The 15,283-nt window shown below is 38.7% G+C and overlaps 1 protein-coding gene across 1 annotated transcript; it reads left to right on the plus strand.

Annotated features, from left to right (window-relative positions):
* Nucleotides 1-405: 405 nt before the first annotated feature.
* On the plus strand, nt 406-5,872 carry LOC143038257 (uncharacterized). Its single transcript, XM_076207271.1, has 3 exons — nt 406-685; nt 3,128-3,207; nt 5,539-5,872. The coding sequence occupies exons 1-3, from the start codon at nt 485-487 to the stop codon at nt 5,555-5,557; spliced, it is 300 nt and encodes a 99-aa protein (XP_076063386.1). The 5' UTR covers nt 406-484; the 3' UTR covers nt 5,558-5,872.
* The last annotated feature ends 9,411 nt before the right edge of the window (nt 5,873-15,283 follow it).

Genomic DNA, 15,283 nt, shown 5'->3' on the forward strand with positions numbered 1-15,283 from the left:
CTGAAATAATTTCCATTCTTTGTCTTTGCTATTATCTCCAATTTATTTTCTCGTTGGTCTTTGGTTACTTTGACCACATTCCAAGACTTTACATTTCTTTATATGAAAATTCATCTTCCACTCCTGGTTATATATTCCTTTTGACCAAGCTTGAAATAATTATATTGTGATGTTCTAAAAGATTAGGCGTGCAAGAGCGTCTACTCCAAAATCCGTGCTGGCTGTCATTTATTAGACAATTGTTATCTAATTGATATTCTGCAGCATCTCTTACAATTATTTCCGAAAAATTTTCATATGATCGAGGCCAGAGAAAGTTGATGTAGAAGGGGACGGGTGAGGAAGAGGCAGTAGGAATGGCGCCGAGAAGGATATAAGACTGCTCACGCAGAGTGAGAACACACTTGCTCTCCCACCTCAACCAATCTTACAACCACCACCACAGCAACAACAAAAAGCGTTCACACCACCACCAGAGACGAGAATGGCTCATTTGACCTTCTTCCTTATCCTAGCCGCATGCCTGGCTCTCCCTGCCCTCAGCCAGGTCACTTTCTCCAAGTCTTGGGTACCACAGGGCAAGCGCGCCAGCCCTCCTTCTGGAATGGCAGCAACCCTCGAAGTGCCTGACTCCTGCCGAGAAGCCAAGTTCGCCGTGCTCACCGAAGTGTCCAACGCTCTCATGGTATGTGCTCTCTCCCGAAACTCGCTCTTCTTCACCATTCCCGGGTAGCTAGCCTCTCGCTGAGACCCACTCGATCAGCGGGTCAATGTTTTTTATATCACCCGAGAACCTAGATTGCACACCTTAAGATCTAGTCACTTCTAGTGGAACGTCATCCATAGGTGTTGAAGAACGTGTACCGTATAAGGTCTACCACGGAAATAGAGGGAATTTTGTGATTATTACAGATTCTGTAATGAATTCCATACCCCCACCCCTACCAAACCATGGGATCTCGTTCGATCTCGTGGAAATAGGATTTTTTATTTTGTGTGTCTCATCCATGCCCCCCAATTATGCCAAGTTTTCTTCGTGCCCTCGATATCACCATGCCGTTCGTAATTCTTAGGCTATGAACCCAAACATGCATTGCTTTGCTCCCTATAACCAGTTAACTCCCCCTCTATTATTATATTCCTTATCCCCTGTAGACACCATCGCACTTCGTAATGAATTCCTCGGCCATGATATCCCACCCAGTTATGTGCTGATTTTGCCCTATCAGTGTCCTTCGACATACAGTTTCCGCCAGAATGCCGCCTATCAGTGTCCTTCGCCAGAATCTTAGACATTTTACTTTTCTTATAGAACCAATGGGAAGGGTAAAAGAAGCAGTCTGTACTGCAACAATTACTGCGGTATTATATTGCTCAGTGTGCCGAGCAAACTTCTCCGTCCGTTGCTGGAATGGGTTTGCTCGCGTCTGCGATAGCTCCATAGACCTGATCAAACTGAATTTACACTTTGTAAATCAGTAACTGATTGGACTCTAGCGCTTCATGTTCTTATGGAGTGCTGACGTGAAATTTAATAGGGACTGCTTATAACTTGGGTTAATTTCAAGAGGGTGTTTTTATCGTGATATGCTCTGAGATCTGCGGATGTGTGGGAATCCTAAAAGGATTATTGAACTGATGTTTGAATTATTCTTTGGGGAGAAAAGTGCTGTAAAGTGTGGAGGAGACGTGTCCGTCTTCTTTCCTGTAAATTCAGGGATAATAAGAGGGATGTGTCCTCTCCCCGACACTTTTCAACATCTGCATGTTTACGAGTACATCCATTGGCAACACTAAGGTCATCGTCCCTGTCTTCACCGACGATGATATGCCTCCTGCGGGGTCATTGGAACTCCTGACTGAAGTCATGGAGTCACTCATAGACCAAGATCAAGGTCAGGTCATTTAGGGGCTCACTAGATGATACAGTTCGTTTTGTCCATGGATGTGGCGAGGGCACTGAGGTCTTGGAAAACTTCGCATGGCTTTGTAGTGCAGCGTGAAATAATGATGGGTCAAGTCAGGAAGTACTTCGATGGATTGCCATGGCCCATGGTATTGAGAACTCGTTCAACCAGAGTATGTATGGAGTCGTCGACACTTATGTAGGAGGATTAAGATCCGAATCTTCCAGTTGCTTGTGATCCCTGTCTAGCTATACGGTTGTGAGACATGGACACTAAATGCTGACTTGAAGAGATGTCTCAACGTCTTAGGTATCAAGCGTCTTCGGAGAACTATGGGGGTATTGCTGGTATGACATACCAAACCAGCAACATTTTCGTGACAATCAGCCAAGGTCTATTACCAGCATAGATTGTAAAGGTCAACTCCAGTCAAATAGGCATGTGCCACGCTTAGCTGGTGATGATCTCACTCATAAGTTTAATCCAAAAGACATTTCTCAGTGGAGGAAGCGGAAGGGACGCCCACAAAACTTATGGATGGACACAGTGGACCTAATTTACCGAGAGCTGTTTGGAATGGGAAGGGCGACTACATGGGGTTTGCGCGTGGAAACTGCGAAAAATGGCATCAACGGCGGATATTCCCCATTCTGGTAACATGCCTAGACTGAGTCTCACAGTACACGCTCTGGTTTAATACAATGTCATTCCAGCAATACCCCATTATTCTCCGAGGGCACATGGTACCAATGACATCGATGGAATAGAGTTGTGAAGCATTCTTTTGTGATCGGAGACTAATTTCCTTTCAAATAGAAAGGCTGATCACTCTTAGCTTGTACTCTCCTCCCTTTCTGTTACCCTCCTTTGATATTGCGTTTACCATACCTTTTCATGTTTGTTTTTTTTGGCATTCTGTGATGGGTGACATAACATTCCTACTGCATTCCCCTGCATGTCACAAAAGGCAACTAAGTGGGCGGACTAGGGACCACCTCTTTTCGTGTTTTTCTCTCAGGTAGTCTGGGCAGAAATTATGATCTGACTCAGCCATTCCCCTCATATAGGGGACGAACACATTTACATGTAGCTATGGCATGGCAATATCTACCGGATGGAGCTCGAAGCTGCTTAGCAGGGAGTATATATTTAACATCTTTGCCAGGTGACACCGTTGTTATTGGATGGCAGTAGCCCGTAACGTCTTTCCATTTTTCCAGACCCTCATTGAGGAAGTTTCTCAGGAAGCATTTGACGAAAACCTCCCCGCCCTCAGGCTCAAGAACGCTTTCGTTCCCAGGTAGGTTGCTCTCGTCAGTGATATCGCCAGTCACCTTTTTCATCTTCACCCCTCTGCACAGCCTCCTTTTCCTCTCTCCCTTTTCTTATCATTAATGCTCACTGCATTCCCTTCGAATTTCATCCTACCCTGCTGTTCTTTCCGCCGTACCTCGTCCGGAAGACCTCTAACTATACCTTACCTTACCGTCGTGCCATATCCTCTTGGACTTCGGCAACCATGGAGCGCCACCGTTCACGGTCCCTAGTTACTTGTAACATCTGTGCTGGTTTGAGTTGTTTTCCCGTCGCCCTCATCAGCCCGTCCATATACTTCTCCCTCTGCTTTCCTCTTGCTCTCCTTCCCTCCACCATTCCCGTCATCACCACCTCTTCCAACCCTTCCTTCCTCATTATATGTCCTAAGAATCGCAACTGTCTTTTCCTTATTGTTGTCATCAATTCCCTATCTGTCTCCATTTCTCTCAATACTTCTTCATTTGTTTTCTTCGCTGTCCATGGTACTCTTAATACTCGTCTCCATATCCACATTTCTGCTGCTTCTGTTTTCCTGCAATTTTTTGCTGATTGTCCACGCTTCTGAACCATATAATAGTGTTGACCATATAAATGTTTCAACTTTTCTTCTCCTTATATCTGTAGACATTTTCTTGTTTGTTAAAACCCCTTTCATTTTCTGAAACGTGCTTTTAGCTATCGCTATCCTTGATTTTATTTCCTTTTCACATCTACAATTTTCTGTCAATACGCTTCCCAGGTATGAAATTTTGGTTACTTGTTCTATTCTTCTCCCTGCTATTTGTACTTGCACTCTTGGTGGATCTGTTTTACTGGCCACTAGTATTTTAGTTTTCTCCATATTTACATTTAAACCTTTCTCCTCACTAGCTCTTACGGTTACATTCAATAGATGTTGCAGTTTATCTTCTGAGTCAGCCACCAATACTGTGTCATCAGCATATCTGATATGATTTATATTAAATCCTCCAATTTTAATCCCTTCCATTCCCTCTAATTCCCTAAGGATCATCTCCCCATATAAATTAAATAAATCTGGAGACATAACACAGCCTTGACGCACTCCCCTCTTTATAGCTTGAAATTCTGTTCTTCCTCCCCGTACCCTCACCGCTGCTCTTTGCTTCCAATACAAATTTCTGATGATACTCATGTCTTTGCTATTTATATCCACTCTTTCCAAAATATTTATCAAATCCTCATGTCTTACCCTATCAAACGCCTTCTCGTAGTCAACAAAGCAAAGATATACATTTTGTTGTTTTTCTATCATCCTCTCCATAATCGTTCTTATTATAAAAATTGCATTTGCTGTTCCTTTCCCTTCTATGAAACCAAATTGCTCCCATGAAACTTGTTCTCTTACTTTATTTCTTATTCTATCTAAAGCTATCCTTAATATAATTTTGGTTATTTGACTCATGATACTGACTGTGCGATGTTTACTACATTCCATTGTTCCGTTTATCTTTGGTAGTGGTATAAAAATCGAGTTACACATATGTTCCGTTATTGTACCCTTTTCGTAAATTTGGTTTATTAGACTAGTGAGTTTTCTTATTGCAAAATCCCCTAATGCCTCTAACATTTCAATCATCACACCATCCTCACCCATGGCTTTCCCTTTTTTCATTTTCTTCATTGCAAATTTCACTTCCTCTTCCATTATTTCTTCCCCATCTAGATATCTATAATTTTCCTCTTCTCCTTCTTGTCTGTCGTCCTCAAATAGGTCCCTTACATACTCCTCCCATCTATGTTTGATATCCTCCTCGTCCATTAAAACCTTTCCTTCTCTATCTTTGATTGCCCCCCCCATTATTCCCCTTTCTCTTGGTAATTTCTCTAATCTTATCATACATCATTTTAGAATCCTTTTTTTCAAGGTCCTCAATTTCTCTACATTGTTCATCAAGTCAACTCTCCTTGGCATCTATACACTTCTTTTTTATTTGTCTATTAAGTTCTCTATATTCATTTCTATCCCTATTTTTAGCTTCTCTTCTCTTATCCATTAGTTCGAATATTTCTTCTGTTATCCCTCTAACTATATTGCTGTTTTTTTTTTTTAAATACTTCCATTGGTAGAACTAACTTTTGTCTTCAAAAGCCACCATAGAAAACCTTGTATATACAATTCTTTCCCGCGAGCATGACCAGCTTTCTTGTTAATGAACTTGCTCCAACAATGCCAAACTACGAAACATGTGTATCTTTTTGTAAGAACAATGGATTATTTCAAATGTTGGAAACTCAAACAAATATTCTTTTACTTCTACATGCATCTCTCTAGATATTTCTTTCTCTCACACAGAAAACGACGAATGGCTTAAAGAACTAAGCTCTCATCACGGACGGGTCTCACCGCTAATTCAGCATCTGCCAAAGATTGTCATTCTACTTGGAACGGTGTGCAGTCAAGAACATCCGCCATGGAATACTTGAACATTATTAAAAAATATTCTTGTAGTAGTTATTGATGAAGTATGTGCGAGTTATATTGATATGTTATTTGATAGATCTGACACTTTTTAGTTATTAAAAACTGTAAAAGCACATGTGGTCAATTAGTATTCACATAATTTTACTAGTGTCTCGCAAAACATGTAACGGGACATATTTTACACAACCTCAAGAGAAGGTAATGATTCATAGAAAATACCTGAAATAAGTTCTTTCACTATCAAATCCCCCTCTCTCTCACACACACATGCGCGCGCGCACACACACACACACACACACTTCTGATAAAATGGGATGATAGAAATACGAGGGCACGGAAAGAAAATCAAGAAAGACAGCTATAGAAGAGATCTGAAAAAGAACAGCTTTCCTCACAGAGTAATAGACAGTTGGAACAAGTTAGATGAGAAAGTGGTGTGTGCAAAAACAATACATGAATTTAAAAATAGTTTAGATAAAATGAGATATGAAGACGGGACACTACGAGCATAGCTCCCTTTCCCGTATAATACAACTAGGTAAATACACACACGCACACACACACACACACACACACACTTTCGTCGGATTCACGGCGTGGATTGGAACTCCGGAAAAAAAACGCATTTTTCGTGGATCTCAACTACGAGGAAGTACCTTATTGTATTTGTAGGGAAGGGGAAATCTCGTGGTGTAGTAAAAAGGTAATGAAAGGGGAGAAGGGGAGGGATTACTGAGGGAAATGGAAGAAAATGAGGAGGGAGACGAACGGGCTCCCCCTGACATCAGAAAAAATGTAAACAAAAGATCAGCTGACGACACTGAGGAAATCGAAAATATCAGTAAAAGCATTAAGATTAGAAATATAGATAAGAGCAGCACAGTGGAAGGTGAAGAAAATAATTTCCAGGGTTTAATGAGGGGGGGGGGAAGATACCAACCTCCCCCGATTGGCAAGACTAGAAGAAAAACTTGATCAAATGACCGAACATTGGGAGAAGAGGTTCGGTAACGTAGCAAAGATTGCGCAGAGTTGAAAAACTGGAAGAACTTGAGAAGGTGAACAAAAACTTAACTATAGAAATAGAAGATTTAAAAAGGCAGTTAAAAGAAGTAAAATAGGAGAATGAGGAATTAAAGAGGAATACTAAAGACAAAAAAGAGGCCATAGCAAAGGAAGCACAGGGTTGGAAAAAGATCCAAGAAAACAGTAGTTACATTTATTGACATAATTAAACAGCAAATGAAAGAACAAACTGAAGACTCAGTTATTAAAGTGATGAGACAGAAGGAGAATATAGTAAGGGACTTAGCAGATAAAAAGAAATGTATAATTACATTAGGAATGGAAGAGAAATATAACCCAAATAGAACCACAAGAATGAATGAGGAAAAAGAAAAAGTAAGCAGTTTACTAGAATTAGTACAGGAAGATGAACCTGAAATCATGAAACAAATTGAAGAGCTGTATAGACTCGGAAAGTATAGTACAGATAAGACCAGACCAATTAAGATTAAATTCAGGTCACAAACGACGGCAGAGAATATCTTATCCAAAACAGGGAAACTAGCAACAAGTGAACAATATAAAAAGGTATGGATAAAAAGAGAAATGAATAAAGAGGAAAGAGAGGAGGAAAAAAAGAAAAGACACGAAGCTAAGGGAAAAAAACGAGAACAGAACAGTCAGAAAAAGAGAAATTCTATTGGAGAGTAGTAAATATGAAAATAAGGAAATACGACATACAAGAGAAAAACAAAAGGGAAACAGAGAATACAATGGAAGTGGCAGAAAACTAAAAGTGTCTTACACAAATATAGATGGCTTAATAACAGGACTGAATGAGCTGAATGATTATCTGAAGGAAAAAGAACCGGACATAATGGGAATTGTAGAAACGAAATTAAAAGGTCCACTACCACCCAACAGTGTAGGCAATGATGCATATAATTATTGGATTAGAAACAGAGACAAAACAAGTGGGTGGAGTTATGTTCCTGACTAAGAAGGATATAAACGTGAAGTGTGTCACATATGGAAAGAATACAGTAGAGATGATTATGATCGAAGTGGAAGACAGAGATAAGAAGAGCAGAAAGTTCGTGATAAACTATGTGCCTCCAAAAATAGCCTCGTGGGAAGAGAGTGAACATAAAAGTATGTTAGAAGACACAAAGATAACATTAAATAAGAAAATGGAAGATGGAGGAAGAATAGTTATGATGGGCGACTTTAATTGCAAAGAAGTCTGCTGGGAAGAGATGACAGTAAAGGGTGGAGACGGCTCATGGGGAAATGTTATACTCGAGATGATTATTGACCATACAATGACACAGTGGATACAGGAGAACACTAGGTATAGAAATGAAGAAGAACCATCGAGACTAGACTTAATAATCACATCTGAACCTAGAATAAGGGAAAAGATTGAATATAGAACACCAATAAGTAAAAGTGACCACATATTGATTGAACTGGAACTAAATGAGGAAAAATACATGAAAAGAAATGAACAATATAGAAAAGGAAGAATGATGTATGAAAAAACAAACTTTGATAAAATAAGAGAATTCTTTCAAAAAGAAAACTGGGAAGAAATATACAAAGAAGAAACAACAGTGGAAGAGAAATGGAATATTTTGAAAAAAAAAAAAAAAGTGGAAAAGTATGTCCCAAGACAAAAACAAGAAAAAGAATATATAAAGTGCTGGTACAGCAAAAGTTGTAGAGAGTTAAAAGACAAAAGAGATAAAGCTTGGACCAAATGAAGAAATACAAAAGGCCTGAAAAATGGAAAATATATACTTGTTATAGAAATGAATATGTACAGTACAAGTGTGCAGAGAGGAAAAGAGAAAATATGAAAAAGATGTCATAGAAAAATGTAAAGATCAACCAAAATTATTTTACAGATTTGTAAACAACAAACTGAAAAACAAACAAGATTTGGAGAAATTAAGACTAGGAGGAGTTAAATACACAGAGGAAATAGAAATGGCGGAAATTATGAACAAGCATTTTAAATCAGTGTTTACAAGGGAGAACATACAACCTGAAGAGATCGAATGGAAAGAGAAAGTCCCCCCTATGAAAGAAATAGAAGTAACAAATAATGAAATAATGAAACACTTGAGTAATCTTGATGTCAGAAAATCGCATGGACCAGATGAAATAGCAAACTGGATTTTGAAAGCATGCAGGAATGAACTGGCAGACAAAATACATAGTATAATAAACAGTTCCTTGAAAGAAGGAAAAGTTCCAGAAGATTGGAAAAAAGCAAATATAGTACCTATATATAAAGGGGGAAATAAAGAAGACCCTACCAACTATAGACCAGTCTCTCTAACAAGTACAATAGCAAAAATTTGTGAAAGAATTGTCAAAAGTAGATGGGTAAAATATTTAGAAAAAACGTGCTAAATCCAAGGCAATTTGGATTCAGAGAAGGACGATCATGCGTCACCAATTTAATATGTTTCTATTCAAGGCTAATAGATATAATACAAGAAAGAGATGGATGGGCTGATTGTGCATTTCTAGACCTAAAAAAAGCTTTTGACAAAGTACCACATAAGAAGTTGCTTAAGAAACTAGAAACCGAAGGAGGAATACAGGGCAAACTGCTTAAATGGATGGAAGACTTTTTGCAAGAAAAATGAGAGTAGTGATAAGAGACAAACACTCAAATTGGGATGAAGTAATAAGTGGTGTTCCACAAGGAACAGTTTTGGCCCCAATAATGTTTGCTATATATATTAATGATATGGATGAAGAAATTGAAAGTTATATGAGCTTCTATGCAGATGATGCAAAACTATTAAAAAAAGTGAACACGGAAGAAGATTGTGAATCACTAAAGTGATCTAAATAAAGTCTGGGAATGGAGTAAGAAGTGGGAGATGGAGTTCAATACTAAAAAGTGTAGTATAATGGAATTTGGAAAAAGGAAAAACAGAATAACAGGAGCATATAAATTGGGAGAAGAAAGTATAAACAAAGTTGAAAATGAGAAGGACCTGGGAGTCATTGTTATGAATAATATGTCACCTGAGAAACATATAAATAAGATTTTTGGTGAAACTTATAATTTAATAAGAACAATCAGTGGCATTTACATACCTGGATGAAGAAATGGTGAAGAAAATACTAATCACTCTGATAAGACCAAGATTGGAATATGCAGCAACGATGTGGTCACCAAGTACAAAAAAATGTATAAAAAAACTTGAAAGAATACAAAGAGCAATTACAAAATTGGCACCAACACTCAAAACTATCATATGAAGAGAGACTAACAAAACTTGAGCTACAGACACTAGAGCAAAGAAGAGAGAGAGGAGATTTGATAGCTATTTACAGAATCATGAAAGGCATAGAAATTATTGATAGAGAGGATCTGATAAAATAGGATGATAGAAATACAAGAGGACACGGAAAGAAAATCAAGAAAGACAGCTATAGAAGAGATCTGAAAAAGAACAGCTTTCCTCACAGAGTAATAGACAGTTGGAACAAGTTTGATGAGAAAGTAGTGTGTGCAAAAACAATACATGAATTTAAAAATAGTTTAGATAAAATGAGATATGAAGATGGAACACCATGAGCATAGCTCCCCTTCCCGTAAAATACAACTAGGTAAATACACACATACACTTGTATGTTGGCAGTTGGAGGGAGAAGACGTTCGACCTAGCTCTATATGTTTAGCAAAATTACCTAGTTCTGAGCAATAAACGGAATTGAAGGGATGAGGGAGGGAATAATGGCTCTGCTGGTAAGTGATGAGACAGGAAAGTACTTGGTAGAGTGGAGAGAAGTGTCTTACAATTTAATGTGGGTGAAGGTGAAACTGGGATAAGAGATGTAGGTTTTTTGTGAGTACATATAGTCTTGGTAGTGAGGAAAGAGAGAAGGAAAGAGAGGCGTTTTGGATTTATTTAAATTTGTCTATAGTTTTCGGGGTTTAAGTAATAGAGAAAGATCTTACGTATATGTATATTTATGTTTGGCACTTTTCTTAAACAGTGCTTGCTATCATCAACTCCCTTTCTAAACACATCTCAAACATTATCTCTTTGCTATAATTATCTGACACTCCAAACCTCCCTACTACATCTTTCATTTTTTGGCCCAAAACTATGATGATTATCATCATCATAGTTTTGGGGGGAATGTAAATGTAGTGGTGTTAGAGGATCTCAATGCTGGAGTAGATGAGCCAAAATATGCAAGATGTGATGATGATGATGATATGGTTTAACATCACAAACTCCCCCTATCGGAAGGCTAGGACAGTGCCCCTCACAGAGGACTTTGTAGTGTGGAACTTAATGAACCATGCCCTTGGTTCAACTTCGCTGGTGGCAGGATTCGAACCGCCATCCCTCGACCTTCGCCGCAAGTAATGACGCCCTTACCTGCTCAGCCAGAGAGCAAGATGTAGTAAGGAATTATCGTTACGAGATAATGTTGGAGATGTTTAGATAGGGATTTGATGATAGCAAACACTGTTTAAGATGAGTGACAAACAGATATACGTGGGCCTAAGATCTTTCTTTATTACTTAAACTGTATTTCTATCACCTGTAAAGCTGCTCCCTCTTACTACTTTTAGGTGGTGACAAAGAAACAGCCCCACACCAAAAGAACACAGACAACAGTCTAGATTTTCTAAAAAGAGAAATATGTGGAAGGGCCGAAGATTGTTGCCACTGTGGAGCAATGGATTTTCCATTCAGTGAAACTTTGAGGCAAGACAAATAGCACTGGAAGATTATATAACAGGATCTATAGCAAGCAGGGAAAACATCACCAACTGCTGATCAGATATTCCACTGCTCTCTTCCCTAAACATCTTTACATCCAGTACTCTTTTGCACACCCCAACATAATCTATTAATATTCTATCAGTTACCCTCCCGTCAACCACTCTAACCCATGAACATCTTCTTGAACATGGTAATGGCAATGAAGTCATATATAAATAGGAATAATGGAAAATATGGTTTATCAGTGCTTCTTTTTTATTGTGCAATACAGTATCTGGATCAGTACTGTATGTACCATACAGTGTATTATAACTGCTTGCATAACTGTCTAATTCTTAATAGGACCTTAGAGAAAGGTAGAATTTGCAACCATCATGATCACATATCAGATCTTTATCAAGTCTAGTGTCAATCACACTGTATACAAGACAATGATGACATTAAATTCCGTTTAGCTTTTCCTGCACATTGTGCAACTTTGCATTAAGCTGAAAATTCTTCACACACTACATGACATTTACAATGAATACACGGCCTTCAAATTGCACTCTATATAAGTGGGTGTACTGTATAACTATATTAAGTTTGGATAAAAGAAAATATACTGGTATCATAATAATCATAGCACAATCTTCCATAAATTTGATAACTTTATCAATGCATGTCCAAATGTTTTATGAATTCATACCTGGCTGGTGGTAGTGTACTGTATGTTTATAATGAAAATAAACAGTCTGCCACAAAACTATGGCTGTTATGTACCTTCATATATAACAAGGACATCAGCCTTGGTGTGTGGGCATCTAAACTCTCTACAGTTAGTATCACTGACTGTGAATATCTAAATCCACATCTGAGAATGACAGGCATACAGTTCTATTTTAAGAGTCCTCAAACCCACCCACCCATCACATGACTACAAACACAGCCCACCAAATGTGACAACTAGAGCAGTATTCAATGCAAAACACCTACAACCTACCCATAGTCTTCCACAACACTTTCATACAAAAATGCATATTCACTCAGATCACATTGTAATTACAGGTAAACGTCGACTTACGATGGCATTAGGTTTCGATAGAGCCATCGTAAGACGATCTCATCGTAAGTCGATCCCCACTCTGTTCCGTGGTCACTGTACCTAGCCTACCTGTATATTAACCACCAGAGATACTGAATATAGCCTATTAAACATGTACAGTAGTTTATTTAATCATTTTTATCCTTTTTACCATATTCAAACACTATAATATGTATTTTCAGTACGGGACTTAAATCTCGCGGGCAGCAGCCAATGCCAGCCGTACGACGTGACGTAATAATACTCGCATCATAAAATATAGTCACCGCTTATATCGATCGTTCTCTCTTTCACCCGCGAATTTTGAAAACCACAGAGAATGAATCATTTGAGAGAATGTAAAAACACAGGGGCGACTACAATAAATATAATCAAGACGCCGATATGGCAGCGTCGCGAATCCACTTGCTCCTCATGACGCATACGTGTGCGGCACCGTATGGAAGGGGTTAAATTATCATATCGTCGTCGTCGTCGTCGTCATCGTAAAGTCGAACAATCGTAAGTCGCGGCCATCGTAAGTCGACGTTTACCTGTACTCCTTCACTGCCAAATTCTACATTCCACAAAACTTCCCCTGAAATCAACCTAATAGAGAAATGACTTCCATGACAAACAAGAACTGCATTGGTACACCATTCACATCACTGAAACTGTAATGACACCAACTGCCCCAGATGCAACCATTTCACAGAAGACTCCGACCACCTTATATATTGTCCTGCACTTGTTCTTTCTAGACAGGAACACAAAATATCTTCACTGAGCAACTTATTGATTGAACTAATGGCAGTGGTTGGTTTGCAGAGATCAATCAATCCATTGCCCCAGATTTCTCTTCTAGGAGACCCTGGTAACTGGCAACACCCACTAGATTGGCCTCTGAATCACTCAAGAAAGAAATTTGTGTAGTCTATATAAGGCAAGGGTGAGGCACTGAAGGATGATGTGTTTGTTGTTTTCTGTGTGATGGCTGCATCAAGGGCAGTCTGTTTCTGTGGCCAGGCCTATCATGTGTTGGTATTTAGTGCTGGTCATAGTCATGCTCATGCTATATATAGTTCCTGCTTTTCTTGGGAGGGGATTTTTCTTCAAGGCAATCTGAAGAGGTTCAGTCCTGCTGATTTGTCTGTCAGGTGACAACTTGTCTTTTATCAATACTCCTATATTTCTCCTCTTTTGCAATGTATTCTCTTCTCAAGGAATAGTTTAAAGTGGTCTTCTGCATCTATTTCCCATTTCCAGTACTTGCAACTTTTTGGTATTGGAATGAATTTTTCCATTCTTGGTTCCATGCGAAAATAGTTTCTATTTGCAATGGCCGACAGTCCTCATTTTTCACTCCTCATAATTTTTGCATCATCTGTGAACATGCTGGCATAGCTTACTGCATCTTCCATCATGTCACTGACCGAGACAACATTATTGGTGTAATCAGTGAACCTTGTGAAACTCCGCTCATTACTACTCTCCATCCTGACATCTTATCCTTTACTACTGTCCTCATGTATCTTCCCTTCAAAAATCTTTCATTCATTCAAGTAGTTTGCCTCTTAGGTCTCCAATATTCACACAAGTCAGTGAGGTACTTCATTAAATCTTCTCTAGGTTGAGGTACACACAGTCTACCTACCCCTCATTCTCTTGCATCACATCGATTACTCGTGTAAAAGCTTAATAGGTTTGACACACATAACCTTCCAGATCTGAAGCCAAATTGACGGTGTGTCTTCAAATTACTTGATCCATTGATCTTTCACAATCCTTTCATATTTCACTTTTGTGCTGGTCAGTGATACTGGCCTATAACCTAGTGGTATCTCTTTCCTTCCACGTTTGTGAATTGGTACATTAACCCTTTTCCAATTGAGCAGCACTATACCTTCTTTTATTAAACATACAATATGACCATGTGTGTGTGTGTGTGTATCTACTTAATAAAGGAAAGGAGCAACACTCAATGGGTCCCATCTCCTGTTCTCCAATTTATCATGACTAAATCTAAAATTCATTTAGTTCCAACTTTGTCTATATCCTTGATTTCTATTATCATATTTAGATTTGAATTCATGTATTGCTCCAGCTCAGGCTATATCAATTATCTATGTATATGTGTGTGTATACACAAAACATACATATACCAAGGGCTTTTTCCCTCTTACAAAGGAAGTAACCAAAATCAAAGTCATAAATCCATTCCCACCTACTCCACTCTCTCCATCTTTTCTTGGCTCCTCCTGAATGATGAGTCATCCCTACATCTTGCCCACTGCCCTGGGTCAGAAGCAATGCAGCAAGTCACAGCACATCCACAGCAAGGCTGCTTCATTTAATGGGCATCCCCCTCATGCAGAAAAAGAGAAAAGACTCGGAGAAATCCCTTCGGCTGCATCAGAATATCATTCACACATAGCCTCACCCCATTCCATACATTACAGCATCATCCATATACAACCATTCTCCGTATATGGAAAACTATATTTCTTTATATCCTTTAGGCATAGTCTTCCTTAATTTGTTCTCATGATTTCTTAAAGCCCTCCTATCCTTAATCAAGAGATCACTTCTGTCAATGTAATTTATCCCCTTTTGTGACCTGAATACTGTAATCATATTACCTTTTCTTTGATCTTTCAAAGTTGGCAGAGCCAGCATATTTACCTAATTGTAGTACTGCATACAGAAGATCAATGCTTGTTGGGTCCCATGTACTCTACAATTTATCATAACTAGTCTCAAATTCATGTAGTTCCAACTTAGT

This window comes from Oratosquilla oratoria, chromosome 24 (assembly GCF_046742065.1).
Source record: "Oratosquilla oratoria isolate Oo_2021 chromosome 24, ASM4674206v1, whole genome shotgun sequence".
Lineage (NCBI taxonomy): Eukaryota > Metazoa > Arthropoda > Malacostraca > Stomatopoda > Squillidae > Oratosquilla > Oratosquilla oratoria.